The 18,759-nt window shown below is 38.5% G+C and overlaps 1 protein-coding gene across 1 annotated transcript in view; it reads right to left on the bottom strand.

Annotated features, from left to right (window-relative positions):
- Positions 1–18,759, bottom strand: part of LOC126413258 (ras-specific guanine nucleotide-releasing factor 2-like) — a 1,992,910-nt gene that overhangs the window by 172,104 nt on the left and 1,802,047 nt on the right. The window contains 1 exon segment of the mRNA XM_050083160.1: positions 17,019–17,103. Coding sequence (XP_049939117.1) covers positions 17,019–17,103 — 85 coding nt within the window.

The raw sequence follows: 18,759 nt of genomic DNA, 5'->3' as shown, positions 1-18,759 counted from the left end.
CTGGCCTCAGCAATGAGAGACTGTGGTTTTGAATGTTGTCTAATTCTGATGAAGTCCTTTTTGCCGAAAGTTACATGTTTGACAGTCTTTATGTAGTGCCTAGCTATGACTCAGCATTTCCTTTGTACTTCCATATCCTACCTCCTTGTGCATTGATTCTTCCTGACTAGTCTCTATATCTGCTCTCGAACTGGGTACACCTTAAAATCCACTATCTGATTTCAGAATCACTGGCTGATCATGACGTGAGCTGGAATCTTCCCATATCTCACAGCCTTTTCCTTGCACACCTCCTCCTCTTGTGCAGAGTACTCACTGTTACTGACTGATTTATGGCAAAATTCAATTAGGCTTTCACCTTTCTTTTACCTACTACCAAGCCCTTATTCTCTGGTAACTCTTTCTTCTACTTCCACTCTCTACAGCCATATTACTATCCCCCATGATTATTACATTTTCATCTCCCTTTGCATATCAAATTATCTGTTCAAAACATATACTTTCTCTGTACTTTCATCTTCCAGTTGCAATGTTGGCATGTATACCATGAAACCCATGCGATTCTACATAGAGTATATTAAAGAACTAGCTCCTTTCCTGACAGCAATGCACTGTAAGTCATTGGATAAGTGAGCATTCTTTGTGATTGGAAAAAGATGCAGGTCATTCTCATTCACAAGAAGGTTCATCAAACAAATGCACAAAATTTTAGCCCTTTATCTCTGATGTTGACCTTGTCATGAACCCTCTCTACTGTGCTGGGAAAGTTATCTCCATAAGGACACCATTACGGTGTGGCTAATGGCTGTGTAGTACTTTAGTAGAGCTGGTCATGAGGTCTCCTTTGTTGATGCTGCTGCGTCTGCATTGTCCATGTGGCTTCTCGTTGTCTAGGCCCTTTGCTGCTCTGGGTCCAAGGAAAGGTGTGGTTTTTTTTAATTATATTGGACTATCGAAATCATGACACAGTATTCCACAGTTTATTTGTAACAAAAACACACATTTATTGCCAAAATTCAAAAAACGACTACACTCAACTGCAGGCAAAACTCAAGTGGCCAAAAAGCCATTGTAGACCAAATATCACGGTCATAAGCTACAAAGAACATACAATTCCAATATCGATTATTGATCGCAACACCTAACTTAGTATTATATTAAGCAAAAGCTTTTTTAACACAACTTTATTGTATAATATAACAAAATGATGTCTATTTGTCAGTTCCATTACAACCTCTTGTAGAATTTGGAACATGTTTTCTGTTCACACATGATGACATTTCTAGAGATCGAAGATCTCCTCTGTAGGAATCAACATGGGGCTGAAAATAATGATCATGTGAAACCCAGCTTGCTCTTTCCATCTACAAGATGCAGAAGCAATAGATACTGGACCCAGTTTGATGCCATGTTCCTTGACTTCCAGAAGGCATACGGTTCAGTTCCACGCTGCTGCCTAATGAACAAAATATGAGCGTACAGAATGTCAGACCAGTGCTGTGATTTCATTGAAGAGTTCCTAGAAACAGAACACATCATCTGTTTCACAATAGAGAGAAATCTTCAGATTTATAAGTGATTTTGGGCATACCTCAAGGGAGTGTTATAAGATCATTATAAGGCTATTACAAATGACTGAAGCAATTTGACAGAATTGCTGCAGTCATATTATGTGACATACTGTCACACGGCTTTGCACATACATAGAAAAACTCAAAAAGCTCTGTGCCCCTCCTACTGATTCTGTATATATCAGGTCAATCACCAAGTAGTCTGATGTTCGGTGCAGCATGTCCCCATAAACCTGTTAAAATGCACTGTCATTGATGCAAGCTCACAGTTTGGTACATCTGTTAGTACAGGAGGCATAAACACCCTCACCATGACTGACCCATCAGTTTCTTTATTTCCTGTGTAAGAATTCACAAATATAATAATTGAAATGGAGTAGAGCACCATTCTATTGGCTGATGAAGCCTCCATTATAGGTCTCCAATTGTGACATGTGCCAATTTTCCAACATGTCCAGATACACATGCCCTGTAATGGTCTTTTCACAGACCTTTAAACCATGAGACTGCACAGAACTCATTATCTTTTTAAGAATCTGAAAATGTTCTGCACAATACCATTGGGATTCTCTGTTCTCCAGATTCACACATTACAACTATCCACTGTATCATTCATGAAAAATGTTGCTTTGTTACTGAAGAGGAGTTTCTCATCAAACCCATCCTCTTCCATAAGGTGTTGCAACTGTCTCAAAAATTCAAAGCATCTGACTTCGTCATCAGGAGTCACGGCTTGTATCAATTGCAAGTGGTAAGGCTTCAGCTCCAATTGTTTCCTTAAGACCTTCCAAATGGTCAGTTGTGGTACATTCAGCTCTCAGCTTACTGAAAATGTTCTGCACAATACCATTGGGATTCTCTGTTCTCCAGATTCACACATTACAACTATCCACTGTATCATTCATGAAAAATGTTGCTTCGTTACTGAAGAGGAGTTTCTCATCAAACCCATCCTCTTCCATAAGGTGTTGCAACTGTCCCAAAAATTCAAAGCATCTGACTTCGTCATCAGGAGTCACGGCTTGTATCAATTGCAAGTGGTAAGGCTTCAGCTCCAATTGTTTCCTTAAGACCTTCCAAATGGTCGGTTGTGGTACATTCAGCTCTCAGCTTGTTTTGTCTGTTGACTTCTGCAGACTATGTGCGAGACTCTCCCACATGCAGTCAACCATTTCTTCACTCATTGCAGGTCATCCCATGCATTTCCCCTTGCAGAAGTATCATGAAGATTTAAACTGTGTGTACCTACGCTGAAGGGAGTTGACATTTGGTGGATCTTTGTCAGCTTCATTCTGAACCACCATTGCACTGTTACAGTACACTCATGTGAAAGCACTTCAAGCACAACATATGCTTTCTCAGTACTTGTTGCTATGTTGCCTAACTGTTCACAGTTGTGCTCTAATGGCAGAAATCTGAAGTGTATCTGCAACAATATAAAACTTTTTCAGTTTTTCTGTATGAGCACTGTGACAATGTGTCAATTAATGTAGCTAAAGTGAATTTATAATAACCTTCCATTTTTCATAGTATATACAAATGACCTAGTGGATAATACTGCAAGTTCCACGAGGCCCTTCACATGTCATGCTGTTGTGCACAAAGAAGTCGCAGTGCTAGAAAATCAAGCAAAATGAAGGAAGACCTGTAGAGAATCGACGCTTGGAACTGGGACTGGCAGTTGGCACTCAGCTCAAACAAATATAGTGTACAGTGCATAAGTAGGCAAAAAAGGTCCATTATTGTATGATTACATGTTTGTAGAGCAATCACTGGAAGCAGTTTTATCCACAAAATATCTAGGAGTATCTGTACAGGCTGATTTAAATTTGAATGACAACATAAAACTAATCAGAGGGAATGCAGATGCCAGACAGTGATTTGCTGGAAGTATCCTCAGGAAGTGTAGTTTGCCTGCAATGGAGGTTCGACCGATATTTGACTATTGCTCATCAGTCTGAAATCTGTTCCATTTAATACTGATAGGAAACAGAGGACAACCAAACGAGAGCAGCGCATTTTGTTACAGGCTTATTTAGTGAGCACAAAAGCATCATGAAGATGCTCAGTATTGTTTTGTCCTATGAATAACTCATGGAAAGACCATGAAGGTAAAATCAGAGAGATTTGATCTCAGTAGTACCGACACCATTCTTTCTGTGAACAGTTTGTGACTGGAACAGGAAAGGGTGGAAGTGACAGTGGTACTCTCTATCACACACTACGAAGGTGGCTTCCAGAGTAGATGTAGATGAAGATGCGTAAGGCATATTTATGTTCATCTGCAGCCACATTAAATAATGTTGCAAAAGCCTCAGACATCAGATGTCGAGAGCACCACATCAATGTCTAAGCGGTCAGGGTTGCCACGAGCTTTGCTCCAAAGAAACAGACATCATGGGATATCTGAGTTTCAGAACCCCATGGCCACACCAGCAGGTGGTGATAATAGCATTCCGGCGAGGCCACCAGGTGGTGTGCACGTTGACAGTAGAGGTTGCTGGAGTATCGCACCTATTCCTGCAAAGCCAAAAATAGGTCAGCTTCTATACTACCGTAAGACTGCTATTCAGGCAAGCGCATGAACTTAGTAAAGCAGTTCCACCACAGAGAGCAACTGACATGAAAATTTTAGCAATGCCTCACTATTGACTATGCCACCATGTTCTAGGACAGCCAGCAGTCACCTCGTCTGGACTTTTAAGTGTGATCAGTGACATGTTAACTGAAACTTGGTATAAGTTATCCTGCTTTTACTTTACCAAGACTTTATTTTGTGCTTCTATCCCTACTGGGTGACTTAAACTAGAGTGCTGACTTAGTTTATTTACAAATGCAAGAATTAATGAACGTGTCTTAAGTTGAACTTCAACTTTATTCAGACCTCATGATTCCTTCCCCTCCCCCTCTCCCTCTCCCCCCCCCCTCCCACCCCCCTTTCCCATCATCCCTACCCTGCGAAGAGTGTTACATTTGCACTTATCAACTGATTAGTTTCATGTATTGAGGAAATTAATTTTCCCCCTCGTTTTTTCCTCTTTTATTCAGAAACTTTAATTTTGTCTGCCATATGAGAACCACTGTTTATTTTCTGCATGTGGAGGAACTTTTTTAATTTGAGACTTGAAGAAACTTTACTTCTGTAATAGAAGGTTGAGTCAATAAGTAAGTTTTAAATACGAGAATACTGTATATCATTTTAAATTAAGCACCTACATGTATCTAGAAGATGGCAGCAAATGCCACATGGAAGGTAGCCAGTGGTTAATGATCTGCAGTCAGACAAAGATGGCAGTGTGCATCCAACTGGAACAACACAACTTTTGTGAGCTGAGATACTGTCTGCAGAGCATATCCATAGGGAAATTCATTCCTTATATGGTTATAACTGTATTTCATGGAAATTCATGTCAATTGGATGGAGGACTACAGCACATGACAAGAAAAAGTCACAAACAACGATCATCCTGACCACCTTGGTGATCCAGTATGGCACACTGTTTCCCAGTCTAGGGATATTTTGCTACCCCCAGGACACAAGAGTCTTACGGGTTGCAGCAATTTATGGAATCAAATAAACTTGTTATATCCTGAGAGGTCACTCATCAGATGTGAATGCTGCCACAAGAATCCTATGCTGCAGGCTTTTAAACAAGTCATCAAACAATGGGATAAGTATTTTAATTATACAAGGGGAGTATGTTCAAAAAGAAAAGAAATTTCATACTGATACATACAGCTCTGATGTCTCTATACCACTTTGTGGCCTATTTACTAAGTCATCCTATAACAATGAAGATTTTGTTAAAGTTGTGAGAAATAAACTTACTATATTGTGGCTACATATCTCTCTAGTGGATATCTCAATATAACTGAACATACCTCTGTTCACATTGAAGAAAACAGATTGCTAATCCTGGGAAAGCCATATGATGCTTCATAAGTGTCCATTGAAAATTTGTACCAGACATGAGATTCAAATCCACAACCTCTTTTTTAATTCCACAAACAAAAGCTCAAAAATCTCACCCAGTATGTTAGCAGAGGGACAACAGAAAGAACAGTTAGATATGGGAACAACACTTGAGGCTCCAACAGAAAAGTATGTTGTTTTAATAGGAAATGTGGTTCTTTACTGCTGAACACATGCTTGAAAAAACTGGAAGCACACATATGATATTGAGAATTTGGGTTGGTGTGATATAGTGGATAATTGACATAGTTGGTAAAAGCAACTGTTTACAAAAAGTGAGAGATTCAATTCTGCATTGTGCGTCTTGTAAATTTTCTATAAGGTCACACTGAATCATATGCTCATGGAGACCACAATTTTTGCACACATTAGCTAGCTATCCAATGCCTGAAAAATTTATTCAGTTTATCTTTGATGACTAATAAGTCTCCCTAGCATGTAGTCCAAATAAAATGTTTGTATCACTACCTACTTAGGCTATGTGTAGACTGAAACAGTTTAAGTGACCTGTGTGTTCTTACACTTATTTCTCTAACCACAAAGAGCACTGTTGGAGGTTTCTGTTACCAGGCTCAGATCTATAAAGAGGAAAGTCAGGGTATCTGTCCCAGGTGGTAATTTCAGGGTGCGTCAAATTCACGTCCTTCAAGAAAAATATCCTTTTCCACAAAGTGCCTAGCATCTAGGCTATGTTGATCTATGGATTGTTCGTATGATTTTGAAATACATCCCTGTTGATTTTTGAACATTTCTGAACACATTCTAAGTTGATTTCTGAATGAATGATAAGTTGATTTTTGAAAGCATGCATAATGTATGTGATATGTCTCTGCCAGGGAAATCCCAGTCGCATCTAGAATAAAAACTTTCCTTCAGAAAAAAGGGGATGGGGCTATACAAGCTGAGCTGAAAAACCCAAATGGGTGAATATCAATCGCTGTTTGTTTATGTGTATGATTGGTTGTGTGAATCATAAGCATTTGTTACAATCATTGGCGAAATTCACAGATTCCGACTACCAGTGTGGAAATAAAGACTAACAGAAATAACAGATACAAAATATTATATATTATCTACTTGGTTTATACCCAGTAAAGTGAAATTTTCACAGAAAATTTTTGCCAGATCATTACACTACTAATGGCCAGTTGTACAGTCACTGGTTGTACGAATACGTAATAACTCCTAAGCAAAGTTGGTGAAAACCAGAGAATAAACAATGGCAGGAATAGTTACAGAATTACTGATCACAAGATGGTTTTTTAGAATCAGGAAGGAGAAGAAATGGGAACATCACACAAATTATATGGAAGAATATGATGATTCCAAATTTACATACAAAATTTGTACTACTATAGTTGAATTCTTTCATCTTGGTGGCTCGTACATGCCTACGCAGACACAGGAGATTGCTGGATTGCCAGTTGCAAACGACACATGCTCCAAGAGAAGCAGCACCATAATATAGTATAGTTTGCAAACTTAGTTTAGGGGGGAGCACATGAAGTAAATCCATCACGGCCGCATTAACCTTTTCGCTGCTACAGAGACGTGCTCCCCACATTCCGCGATGTGCGCGATTTTGTCATCACTGCACTGCTCGCCTGTGCTGACACATGGTGTTCTGATTGCTTTGACACACTTATCATTCGGTTTCACAAAAACTATTTGGCCCAAAAATTTGATTTTTAAACATCATCTTGACTGATACCTTCCACCCAAAAATGATTTAATTTTGTTTTGGTGTTCAATGCAGTTACTGTACAGCATTAAATGTAATAAACCATTGCATGAAATTTTGAAGAGTTTGCAGAGGTAAAAGTTCATATCGTATACTTTCCGTATGGTCGATTTTAGTTGCCACAATGTTGAGAATGAAATGTGGACAAGATACCTACATTTCATATAAAATTTACTGTATAACAATACCTCATTTAATTTAAGTACCAGATAGGTGTCGTATGTAATATTGATAAATGTTCTGGTAATAAGACATAGAGACTAAAATATATTGTCAGTGAGGCACAGTGCGCAAACAATTTGTGTTTGTCACAAAGGGTAGCAAATACTTGCCAAAACATAGATCAGTTGACGAAAACATTGAATATGATGATGTTGCCAAAGCAGCGAAGCAAAGAACTGCGTCAGACAATCAAGTAGCTTGGCAACGTATGAGCCGAAATTCTGCTCTAAATAATACTTTTAATACTGTCGCAAAGAGTATATCTCAATATGAATAGTAAAACAGCGACTGCGGAAGAGAAGATACACAAACAAAACAGATAACATGAATATTGTATGTGTGCCTTTTCATTGTTTTCAATTGCTGTGAAAAGAAATATTGGAGGCCAAAATTAGATAAACCGAAAACTTATTATGATTATAATGAAGAGACAAAGCACTAGAAATGTCAAAAAATTACATTCAAACGAATAAAATTCATGAAGTAAGACACATCGATATTGTTTTTAAATAAAGAGGACTGTAAAATATCACGCAAATTACCTACACACACTTGGTATGACTATGAATTATTCACGTTTCATCGAAGTACAATAGGAAATAAACAATTACCGCTGTTCGTTATTGTGAAAAAGCAGTTCGTGAGAATGATACAAACACCTTTCCTTGCTATTGCCTCAATTGGGAGGTTTATTGCTTGCTTGGTTTAATTAATTAATAGTATATGAAGCAATTGGTATAAAGAATGCTTTTTCCAAACTTTCTATAAAAGAAAGTTTGCTATCAAGACATTGCTTTTGTTCAATTACTTTATTTATGACTGAACATTCCTAAAACTGAAGCCACTCGTCCATGCTCTGCACTGCAGTTGAGCACTGGCAACGTCGTTCTCTGTTCATTGGCTGACTGTGTTTTGTGATGTCAGATGCGCAGAACAAACCAAAACTCGGCCACCGTCGTAAATGACATGCACTATAGTACTTTTCGATCTGATGGCTGAGAGACTGGAGCATATGAATGAAAGGTAATACTATTTCCTACTCTAAAACTATTCACTTGTAGTATGTCTAATAGGCATTTGATATTGGTACTTCATGATTTATATTTTGTCGTGTTATTTTTGTAAATGAGGTAGATAAAAATGACCATTTGTGCCCAAATAGTCTTGCCTACTTGGTGTGTTTTACAATTGCTGCAATATTACAAAGGTGTATTTCATTTTATGTAGCAGACAGTGACAAAATAGGTGTAATCAAATTGAGGAACCACACCAGTCTTGGGTACTGTTTGTATTAACAGCTTTTTCAGTATTAGACAGTGACATCTTGATTTTTCTTGTAACAAAATATTTGATGAACTTTGATGAGGTAATAAATTCTCAGTAGAGTGAAAAGCCACTCCAATTTGCAAAATTTTGCTTTTTATTCATCCAACGATTAGTTTCAAGCCGAGACCCTTTGTCAAATCAACATAACATAGTAAAAAATGGCATTTCCAAACATGTCAAAAATGTGCAATTAACATTTACAGTGCACACAGTAATCTGTTGAAAATGACATTTCTGGAGATGTCAAACATGTGCCACGAACATTTAAAGTGCATTTTCAGAAATGCCACTTTCAACTATGTTATGCTGATTTGAAAATGGGTCTCAGCCTGAATGAATCACTGAATGAATAAAAGCAAAAATTTGCAACTTGGACTGGTTTTTGTTCTACTGATTAACAGAAGTTGCTGACCCAAGCTACTCCAGCAAGCTGGAAGTTTGCAATAGATTCTTTCACAGAAAGGAAAGCACACCATGTAAAAAACGCTGGGATCTAAGGACTGAAGAAATGTGTATTGTCTTGTTTGTGTCTTGTCTTTATTACTTTTATGTCACACAAAAGAGAAAATTATTAGCTAATAGGCAATAAAGAGAGCAAATTTTCTGAATAGTTCTTATTCTCCCAGTCACAAATAAGCCCACTCAGTATTAATTGTGACTTTTTTTAAATGGAGGTATGATGTCAAAAAGGTGGGAATTTAAGGAGATGGGACCTGGATAAACTAAAAGAACCAGAGGTTGTACAGAGATTCAGGGAGAGCATAAGGGAGCAATTGACAGGAATGGGGGAAATAAATACAGTAGAAGAAGAATGGGTAGCTTTGAGGGATGAAGTAGTGAAGGCAGCAGTGGATCAAGTAGGTAAAAAGACGAGGGCTAGTAGAAATCCTTGGGTAACAGAAGAAATATTGAATTTAATTGATGAAAGGAGAAAATATAAAAATGCAGTAAGTGAAACAGGCAAAAAGGAATACAAACGTCTCAAAAATGAGATCGACAGGAAGTGCAAAATGGCTAAGCAGGGATGGCTAGAGGACAAATGTAAGGATGTAGAGGCCTATCTCACTAGGGGTAAGATAGATACCGCCTACAGGAAAATTAAAGAGACCTTTGGAGATAAGAGAACAACTTGTATGAATATCAAGAGCTCAGATGGAAATCCAGCTCTAAGCAAAGAAGGGAAAGCAGAAAGGTGGAAGGAGTATATAGAGGGTCTATACAAGGGTGATGTACTTGAGGACAATATTATGGAAATGGAAGAGGATGTAGATGAAGATGAAATGGGAGATATGATACTGCGTGAAGAGTTTGACAGAGCACTGAAAGACCTGAGTCGAAACAAGGCCCCCGGAGTAGACAATATTCCATTGGAACTACTGACGGCCGTGGGAGAGCCAGTCCTGACAAAACTCTACCATCTGGTGAGCAAGATGTATGAAACAGGCGAAATACCCACAGACTTCAAGAAGAATATAATAATTCCAATCCCAAAGAAAGCAGGTGTTGACAGATGTGAAAATTACCGAACTATCAGCTTAATAAGTCACAGCTGCAAAATACTAACACGAATTCTTTACAGACGAATGGAAAAACTAGTAGAAGCCAACCTCGGGGAAGATCAGTTTGGATTCCGTAGAAACACTGGAACACGTGAGGCAATACTGACCTTACGACTTATCTTAGAAGAAAGATTAAGGAAAGGCAAACCTACGTTTCTAGCATTTGTAGACTTAGAGAAAGCTTTTGACAATGTTGACTGGAATACTCTCTTTCAAATTCTAAAGGTGGCAGGGGTAAAATACAGGGAGCGAAAGGCTATTTACAATTTGTACAGAAACCAGATGGCAGTTACAAGAGTCGAGGGACATGAAAGGGAAGCAGTGGTTGGGAAGGGAGTAAGACAGGGTTGTAGCCTCTCCCCGATGTTGTTCAATCTGTATATTGAGCAAGCAGTAAAAGAAACAAAAGAAAAATTTGGAGTAGGTATTAAAATTCATGGAGTAGAAATCAAAACTTTGAGGTTCTCCGATGACATTGTAATTCTGTCAGAGACAGCAAAGGACTTGGAAGAGCAGTTGAATGGAATGGACAGTGTCTTGAAAGGAGGATATAAGATGAACATCAACAAAAGCAAAACAAGGATAATGGAATGTAGTCTAATTAAGTCGGGTGATGCTGAGGGAATTAGATTAGGAAATGAGGCACTTAAAGTAGTAAAGGAGTTTTGCTATTTGGGGAGCAAAATAACTGATGATGGTCGAAGTAGAGAGGATATAAAATGTAGGCTGGCAATGGCAAGGAAAGCGTTTCTGAAGAAGAGAAATTTGTTAACATCCAGTATTGATTTAAGTGTCAGGAAGTCATTTCTGAAAGTATTCGTATGGAGTGTAGCCATGTATGGAAGTGAAACATGGACGATAAATAGTTTGGACAAGAAGAGAATAGAAGCTTTCGAAATGTGGTGCTACAGAAGAATGCTGAAGATTAGATGGGTAGATCACATAACTAATGAGGAAGTATTGAGTAGGATTGGGGAGAAGAGAAGTTTGTGGCACAACTTGACCAGAAGAAGGGATCGGTTGGTAGGACATGTTCTGAGGCATCAAGGGATCACCAATTTAGTGTTGGAGGGGAGCGTGGAGGGTAAAAATCGTAGAGGGAGACCAAGAGATGAATACACTAAGCAGATTCAGAAGGATGTAGGTTGCAGTAGGTACTGGGAGATGAAAAAGCTTGCACAGGATAGAGTAGCATGGAGAGCTGCATCAAACCAGTCTCAGGACTGAAGACCACAACAACAACAACATGATGTCAAACTGTCTGACAGGGAGCAGGAGAGGCTCCACATGACCTTTTTACTTATACTGTCCTGAATATAGGTTTGATGGCTTCCATTACCAACTGTACACATTTGAATTCCACAGAGCAAAATACAGTGATGTGCAATAGAGGAATGCCATGTCAAGAGGCGTGGCACTGCACTTTGTCACACTTAAGAGCAAATAACGTGTCTTACATTTCCTCAAACATACATGTTTTAGATATCAAACTCTTCAGAAAAACGTGCACTACAAAATGAATATACTTTTGAAAATTCAATTTGTTTTTAAATTTTTGATGTCCTATCTCAAATGTTGAAGGAGGGGGGGGGGGGGGGGGGGGCGGGAGCACCTGTTTACAAGTATCATACACCCAGGGCTGTTTGTAGCCAAGATAAACATAAGGCAAACTCCCACCACAGTAGTTAAAATTTTTTAAGCTTACTATCTCTGTAGCTTATGGTGTCACAGAAAGACTGCATGACAAGATAAATTATTTTCTTCCAGCCACTCAGAGGGATGAAAATTTAATTATAACAGGGGACTGGAAAATAATATTAGGAAAACGAAGACAGAGAACATAATTAGAGAACACAGACTGGGGGAATAATTGTAAGAGAAAGCCCTACAACTTACCTTAGAAGATAGGTTAAGGAAAGGCACACCTACATTTCTAGCATTTGTAGACTTGGAGAAACCTTTTGACTATGTTGACTGGAATACTCTCTTTCAAATTCTGAAGGTGGCCGGGGTGAAATACAGGGAGCGAAAGGCTATTTACAATGTGTACAGAAACCAGATGGCAATTTTAAGAGTTGCGGGGCACTAAAGGTAAGCAGTGGTTGAGAAGGGAGTGAGACAGGATTGTAGCCTATCTCCGATGTTATTCAATCTGTGTATTGTGCAAGCAATAAAAGAAACAAAAGAAAAATTTGGAGTAGGATTTAAAATCCATGAAGAAGAAATAAAAACTTTGAGGTTTGCCCATGACACTGTAATTTTGTCAGAATACAGGGAAGGACCTGAAAGAGCAGCTGAAAGGAATGGACAGTGTCTTGAAAGGATGATATAAGATGAAAATCAACATAAGAAAAATGACGATAATGGAATGTAGTTGAATTAAATCAGGTGATGCTGAGGGAATTAGATTTGGAAATGAGACACTTAAAGTAGTAAATAAGTCTTCCTATTTGGGAAGCAAAATAACTGATGACTGCCACATCAGGGAGGATATAAAACGCAGACAGGCTATGGCAAGGAAAGCGTTTTTGAAGAAAAGAAATTTGTTAACTGTGAGTATAAACTTAAATGTCAGGAAGTCCTTTCTAAAAGTATTTGTATGGAGTGTAGCCATTTATGGAAGTGAAATATGTCCGATAATTAGTTTGGACAAAAAGAGAAAAGACACTTTCGAAATGTGGTGCTACAGAGGAATGCTGAAGATTAGATGGGTAGATCATGTAACTAAGGAAGAGGTACTGGATAGAACTTGGGAGAAGAGGAATTTGTGACACAATTTGACTACAAGAAGGGATTGGTTGGTCGGACATGTTCTGAGGCATCAAGGGATCACCAATTTAGAAATGGAGGGAAGTGTGCAGGGTAAAAATCGTAGACGGAGACCAAGAGATGAATACACTAAGCAGATTCAGAAGGATGAGGGTTGCAGTAGTTATTCAGAGATGAAGAGGCTTGCACAGGATAAAGTAGCATGGAGAGCTGCATCAAACCAGTCTCTGGACTGAAACCACAACTACAACAACAAGATCGAGAAGCATATGTCCATGAATCAGCATGGTTTTAGAAAGTACTGCTGGTGTGAAACTCAGTTTGCACTTTTCTCACATGATGTACTGCAAACCCTGAATGAAGGGCAACAGGCAAATACTATATTTCTAGATTTCCAGAAAGCTTTTGACATGGTGCCCCATTGCAGGCAGTTAATGAAAGGTATGAGCATATGGAATAAGTTCACAGATATGTGAGTGGCTCAAAAATGTCTTAAATAATAGAACCCAGTATGTTGTCCTCAATGGTGAGTGTTCATCAGAGAAAAGGATGTTGTCAGGAGTGCCCCAGGGAAGTGTGATAGTGCTGCTGTTGTTCTCTATATACATAAAAGAATTTGTGGACAGGGTGGGCAGAAATCTGTGGTTTCTTGCTGATGATGCCGTGATGTATGGTAAGTTGTTGAAGCTGAGTGACTGTAGAAAGATGCGAGATGACTTAGACAAAATTTCCAATTGATTTGATGAATGGTAGCAGCCCCTAAATGCAGAAAAATGCAAATTAATGGTGATTAGTAAGAGAAACAAACCCTTAATGTTCCAATACAGCATTAGTAGTGTCCTGCTTGACATAGTCACACCATTTAAAAACCTGGGAATAATGTTGCAAAGCAACATGAAATGGAATGAGTGCATGAAGATTGTGCTAGGGAACATGAATGGTAGACTTCAGTTTTTTGGGAGAATTTTATGAAAAAGTGGTTCATCTGTAAAGGATGCTGGTGCGACCTATTCTCTAGTACTGTCTGAGTGTTTGGGATCTGTAACAGGTCGGATTAAAGGAAGTCATCAAAGCAATTCAGAGGCAGGCTGCTAGATTTGCTATTGGTATCTTCAAACAACACAAAAGTGTTACAGAGATGCTCAGGAATGGTAAATGTGGATGACTGGACCGAAGGTCATACCCATGTTGAGGAACAGTATTGAGAAAATTTTGAGAACTGGCATTTGAAGCTGACAGCCAAACAATTCTGCTGCTACCCATATACATTGTGCATAAGGACCATGAAGATAAGATACGGGAAATCTGGGCTCGTACAAAGACATATAGGAAGTTGTTTTTCCTTCACTCTGTTTGCAAATTCAACAGGAAAGGAAATGATTAGTAGTGGTACAGGATGCCCTCAGTCATGTGCCATAGAATGGCTTGCAGAGTATCTATGTAGATATAGACATAGATGTAGAAGTATGAATGGAGCCATCAGAGGTGGAGATCAGTGTTCAGGAAGGTGGCACATTGGGCTGAGGAGGATGAACTGAAGCAAATGGGAGAGGTGTTGAGGCTGTGGTAGAATGAGGGTAGAGTATATTATTCTGGGTCCAGAACATGAAGATATCATCAGTGAACCTGAGCCAGACAAGAGGTTTGGGACTTTGCAAGGCTTGGAAGTTTTTTCCACTAGAAGAAGGAGGGGAGGAAGAATAGAGTTTAATGTCCTGTTGACAATGTTGCCATTAGAGCTGGAGCATTAAGATCAGATTGTTTCAAGAATGGGGAAGGAAATCAGCTGTGCCCTTTCAAGGGTACCATCTCAGCATATGCCTTGACCAATTTGGGAAAATCACAGAGAATCTAAATCTAGAGAGCCGGAAGTGGATTTGAACCATCATCCTCCCGAATGTGAGTCAAGAGAGCTAACCGCTGTGCCACCTCATACAGTGTTTCCTCTACATGGCCCATAAACAGATTGGAATAAGAGGGTCCCATGTGCGTGCCCACGGTCTGCAGTGAATTTGTTTATATACCTTCCCCTCGAAGCAGGCATAGTTAGGTGTGGGGATGTAATTATTTATATGCCTTCAGAATGAGGTGATGGGTTTGGAATTGGATGGCAGTCAGGAGAAGTAGAATGTGTATATGTATTCTAATTCAACAACAGATTTATCAAAACCCAGCACAGTTTTCATTGTTTCTTTTGTGTCACATGCTAAAATGTTTTTCCTTCTATTATTATATTTATAAACTAGCTGAGTACCTGGTGTTGCCCAGGTATGTATTCCAATACTGTTATTCATTTTCCTCTTCATCCTCTGTCCATCTACTCATCGCTCCCTTTCTCACTGTCCACCTCTTCCTCTCCACTATCTCTGTCCATCTCTTCCTTCCTCCTCTCACCCTCTCACCGTCCATCTCATCCTCTTTCCTCTCTACATCCATTTCCTGCTCCCCATCTCTCTGGACTGGCTCTATCTCCTCCCTCCCCCTTTTATGTCCCTCTCCTCCTGCCTTCCTCCTTTCTTCAAGTTATCACCCCAACCTCAATAGATGACTGGTCATTCTTACCCCAAAAGTATTTCCTTCCAGTTACTAAGTGATATGCCGACAAAGTTCGGTTGAAATTAATCCAATGACTCAGGAGGAGCTTTTTACCTGTGGATTTGCCAGAGTATGTATATGTGACACATATTTCACACATATTTGAACACATATTTCATCTTTATCTGTAGAGAACTTTGAATTTCATCCTGCACTTTCGTTTTTACACAGCTCAATCTTCTAAACAATATCTTGGACAAAGATATAATTTTGTAGGTACGTTCAGTGGCCTATTTGGATACTTTCTAAAAATGTGTTCTGAGGCACACACTTTTAACACTTTATTAATTCTTGCACATAAAGTGTAAAGAGAGCACACTTTATACACCAAAACAATCATTGAAAACAATAACCTCCAAAGAGATACACTTGTTCAGTGCTTTTTGTGCCCACACTCCTGGCCCTGTCGATGCAAGCAGTCAGTGCCATCATACATTCTTCTTGAAATCTGAAGGCATTTCACCTGTGTCATATATCTTGTACATCAGGTTGAATAGGTTTATCATGATTCGCTTTCTTGACAATCTCAATAATTCTGAGGAATGCTGTTTGCTCCATGGGTCTTGTTTTGACTTAGGCCTTTCCGTGCCTTGTCAAATTCTTCTGGCTCTATAATATCTCCCATTTCATCTTTATCTGCTTCCTATTCTTTTTTCATAATATTTTTTATGAAATTTCCCTTGTAGAACCCTTCTACATATTCATTGTACTTGTTTTGCTTTGCTTCATACTCCCTTGTAGAACCCTTCTACATATTCATTGTACTTGTTTTGCTTTGCTTCATCTGTGCTCTTGATAGTCACACAGTTACTTTTCATTCTTTTTTCCCAAAGAGCTATTTGTTATCTAAATCATGGGAGATATGAGCAGATTTCTTAAGGACTTAGGTAGAAGGTCACTCACAAGAATAGATATTTTGTAAACTTGAAACAATTATAAATATTTGTGAACCTACCGACTATCTAAGAATAACTTGTTGGAGAAGATAGTAATAACAAGGAAATAAATAAAAAATAAATAAATATTAATCAGGGATCACTGACCAAAAAACTAATGCAGCTAAAGCATGGAAAAGTGAAGGTATAATTTTACCTAGCCTCTAAAAGTAACTGGAGTAATGAAGTCACTGAGTAGCACTGGTAACTGATTTCTGTTTTGCTAGAAATTTAGATTTACATATTAGATACAGATGCCTTTCTGGCGTTTCCTTTAGGGACGTATGAAGTTCAGGCCTTAAAAGTTATTCCAAAGCCAAATCTTACCTCATTAAATCTCTTAGTCATGAGTAGGATATGTGGTGCCTTCGTCGCTTTGTCGGTTTTCATCCATGCTTGCCCCAGAAATTCCCTGTGGAAGTATAATTAGCAAATTTATAATAACTTGCTAATACTAAAAATTTTATTCTACATCATATAACAGAAGGAATAGTTTCTGAATTCATCAGTTCACAACAAATTACTTTTTTCAGCTTACTGTGGTATGGCAAGACTGGTTTATTTATAAATTTTTTATATTTGAGGCCTGATTTAAAGGTAGAAACATTTCACCTTAGAAACTAAGACAAGTTCTAAATTATTTATTTCAGAAGTGAACAAAAGTAAGATGATTTATTTCATTTCTCTTGTCAAAAGTTTGTCTGTGAAATACGACCTATGCTTTCTAATTGAATTTAATCAGATTAGCGGCGATTAGTTTTGCATGACAAGTAAAGACTTGTTTGTCTGAAAAGTAAAATTCAAGGAGAAAACTGTAAAACTGCAACAAGGTAGAACAGATGGCAATCTTCTGAAGGAAAAATTCGAAATACTTGCCAATAAAAACAGTTAAAAGCAGGATAAATTAAACCTAGTTTTAAAGCATGTAGACTGATTTCAAAGGAAGAGAAATGAAAAGTACAGTGAATAGTACAATTAGAAATATGAGGAAAGTATAAAGAAGAGAAGGAAAAACCACAGAGACAGAAAGAGGCAAATATAAAGATAAAATAGTATGAAATAAATATAATAAATTATACCAATGAGAAAAATGGTTAGTTGTTAATGATGCACATGGGTGGTGGGATGCAAGGAAATATAGATGAGTAAGTTCCTACACTGGAATTTCAGGGTAACTGTTGTAGGATGGGAAGATCCAAATGGCTCTTGCTAATTTGCACTTTCTAAATTGAAGTACATAATTAATAGTAAAATGTGTGATTTTGTCATCTTACAATTTAAATGTGCTCAAAAAGTTTTTTTTTTTAGGTTCACTTTTCAATTTTCAACTCTTCAGAGATGGATGACATCCGCTGTCAACGATAGTTTCCAAGCAAAGTCCTCAATTTGCAATCTTCATCCGTGTTTCCAATTTGGTTAGTGTAAGATGATGTTTGTCTGTTCACCAAAGTTTACCTTAGAACTGAAAATTTGAGATGGCTTTAGGTTCTAAAACCTGCCACTGATGATATACTTTCAGTTCCCAATATTTTCTCTCATGTTACCAGTCTGTATCACAAACTACTAAAACTCAAACAATGGAAAATCCAGGATGTAATAATGACTATATTTTGAAAAGGATAAATTGATACTCACCATTTAGTGGAGATACTGAGTCACAGACAGGCAAAACAAAAAGACTGTTAAGCAACCATGCTTTCAGCCAAAGGGCTTTCTTCTGAAATATACAATACACATGTTCATGCAAACACTGCTCAGACACATGTGACCACTGTCTCTGGCAACTGAGGCCAAACTGCAAGCAATCTGGGTGGTTGGGGTAAGGAGGAGGCTGGTGACAGGAGGGGGAGGGATAGCAGTGTAGGGGTGGGGTATGGTAAAGTGCTGCTCGTGGGAGTATACAGGGATGTGGTGGAGAGAGGGTAGGGCAGTTAGATGCAGATGGAGGAAAGGGGGCAAAAAAGGAGAGAAGTAAAAGAAATGTCGACGCATTGGTGTAGCGCTGGATTGGAAACAGGGAAGGGGATAGGTGGGTGAAAAACAGTGAGTAATGAAGGCTGAGGCCAGG

Source organism: Schistocerca serialis, chromosome 7, assembly GCF_023864345.2.
Source record: "Schistocerca serialis cubense isolate TAMUIC-IGC-003099 chromosome 7, iqSchSeri2.2, whole genome shotgun sequence".
Classification (NCBI taxonomy): Eukaryota; Metazoa; Arthropoda; class Insecta; order Orthoptera; family Acrididae; genus Schistocerca; species Schistocerca serialis.
Note: the sequence above shows the minus strand (reverse complement) of the source record. Positions and strands in the feature narration are given on the sequence as shown.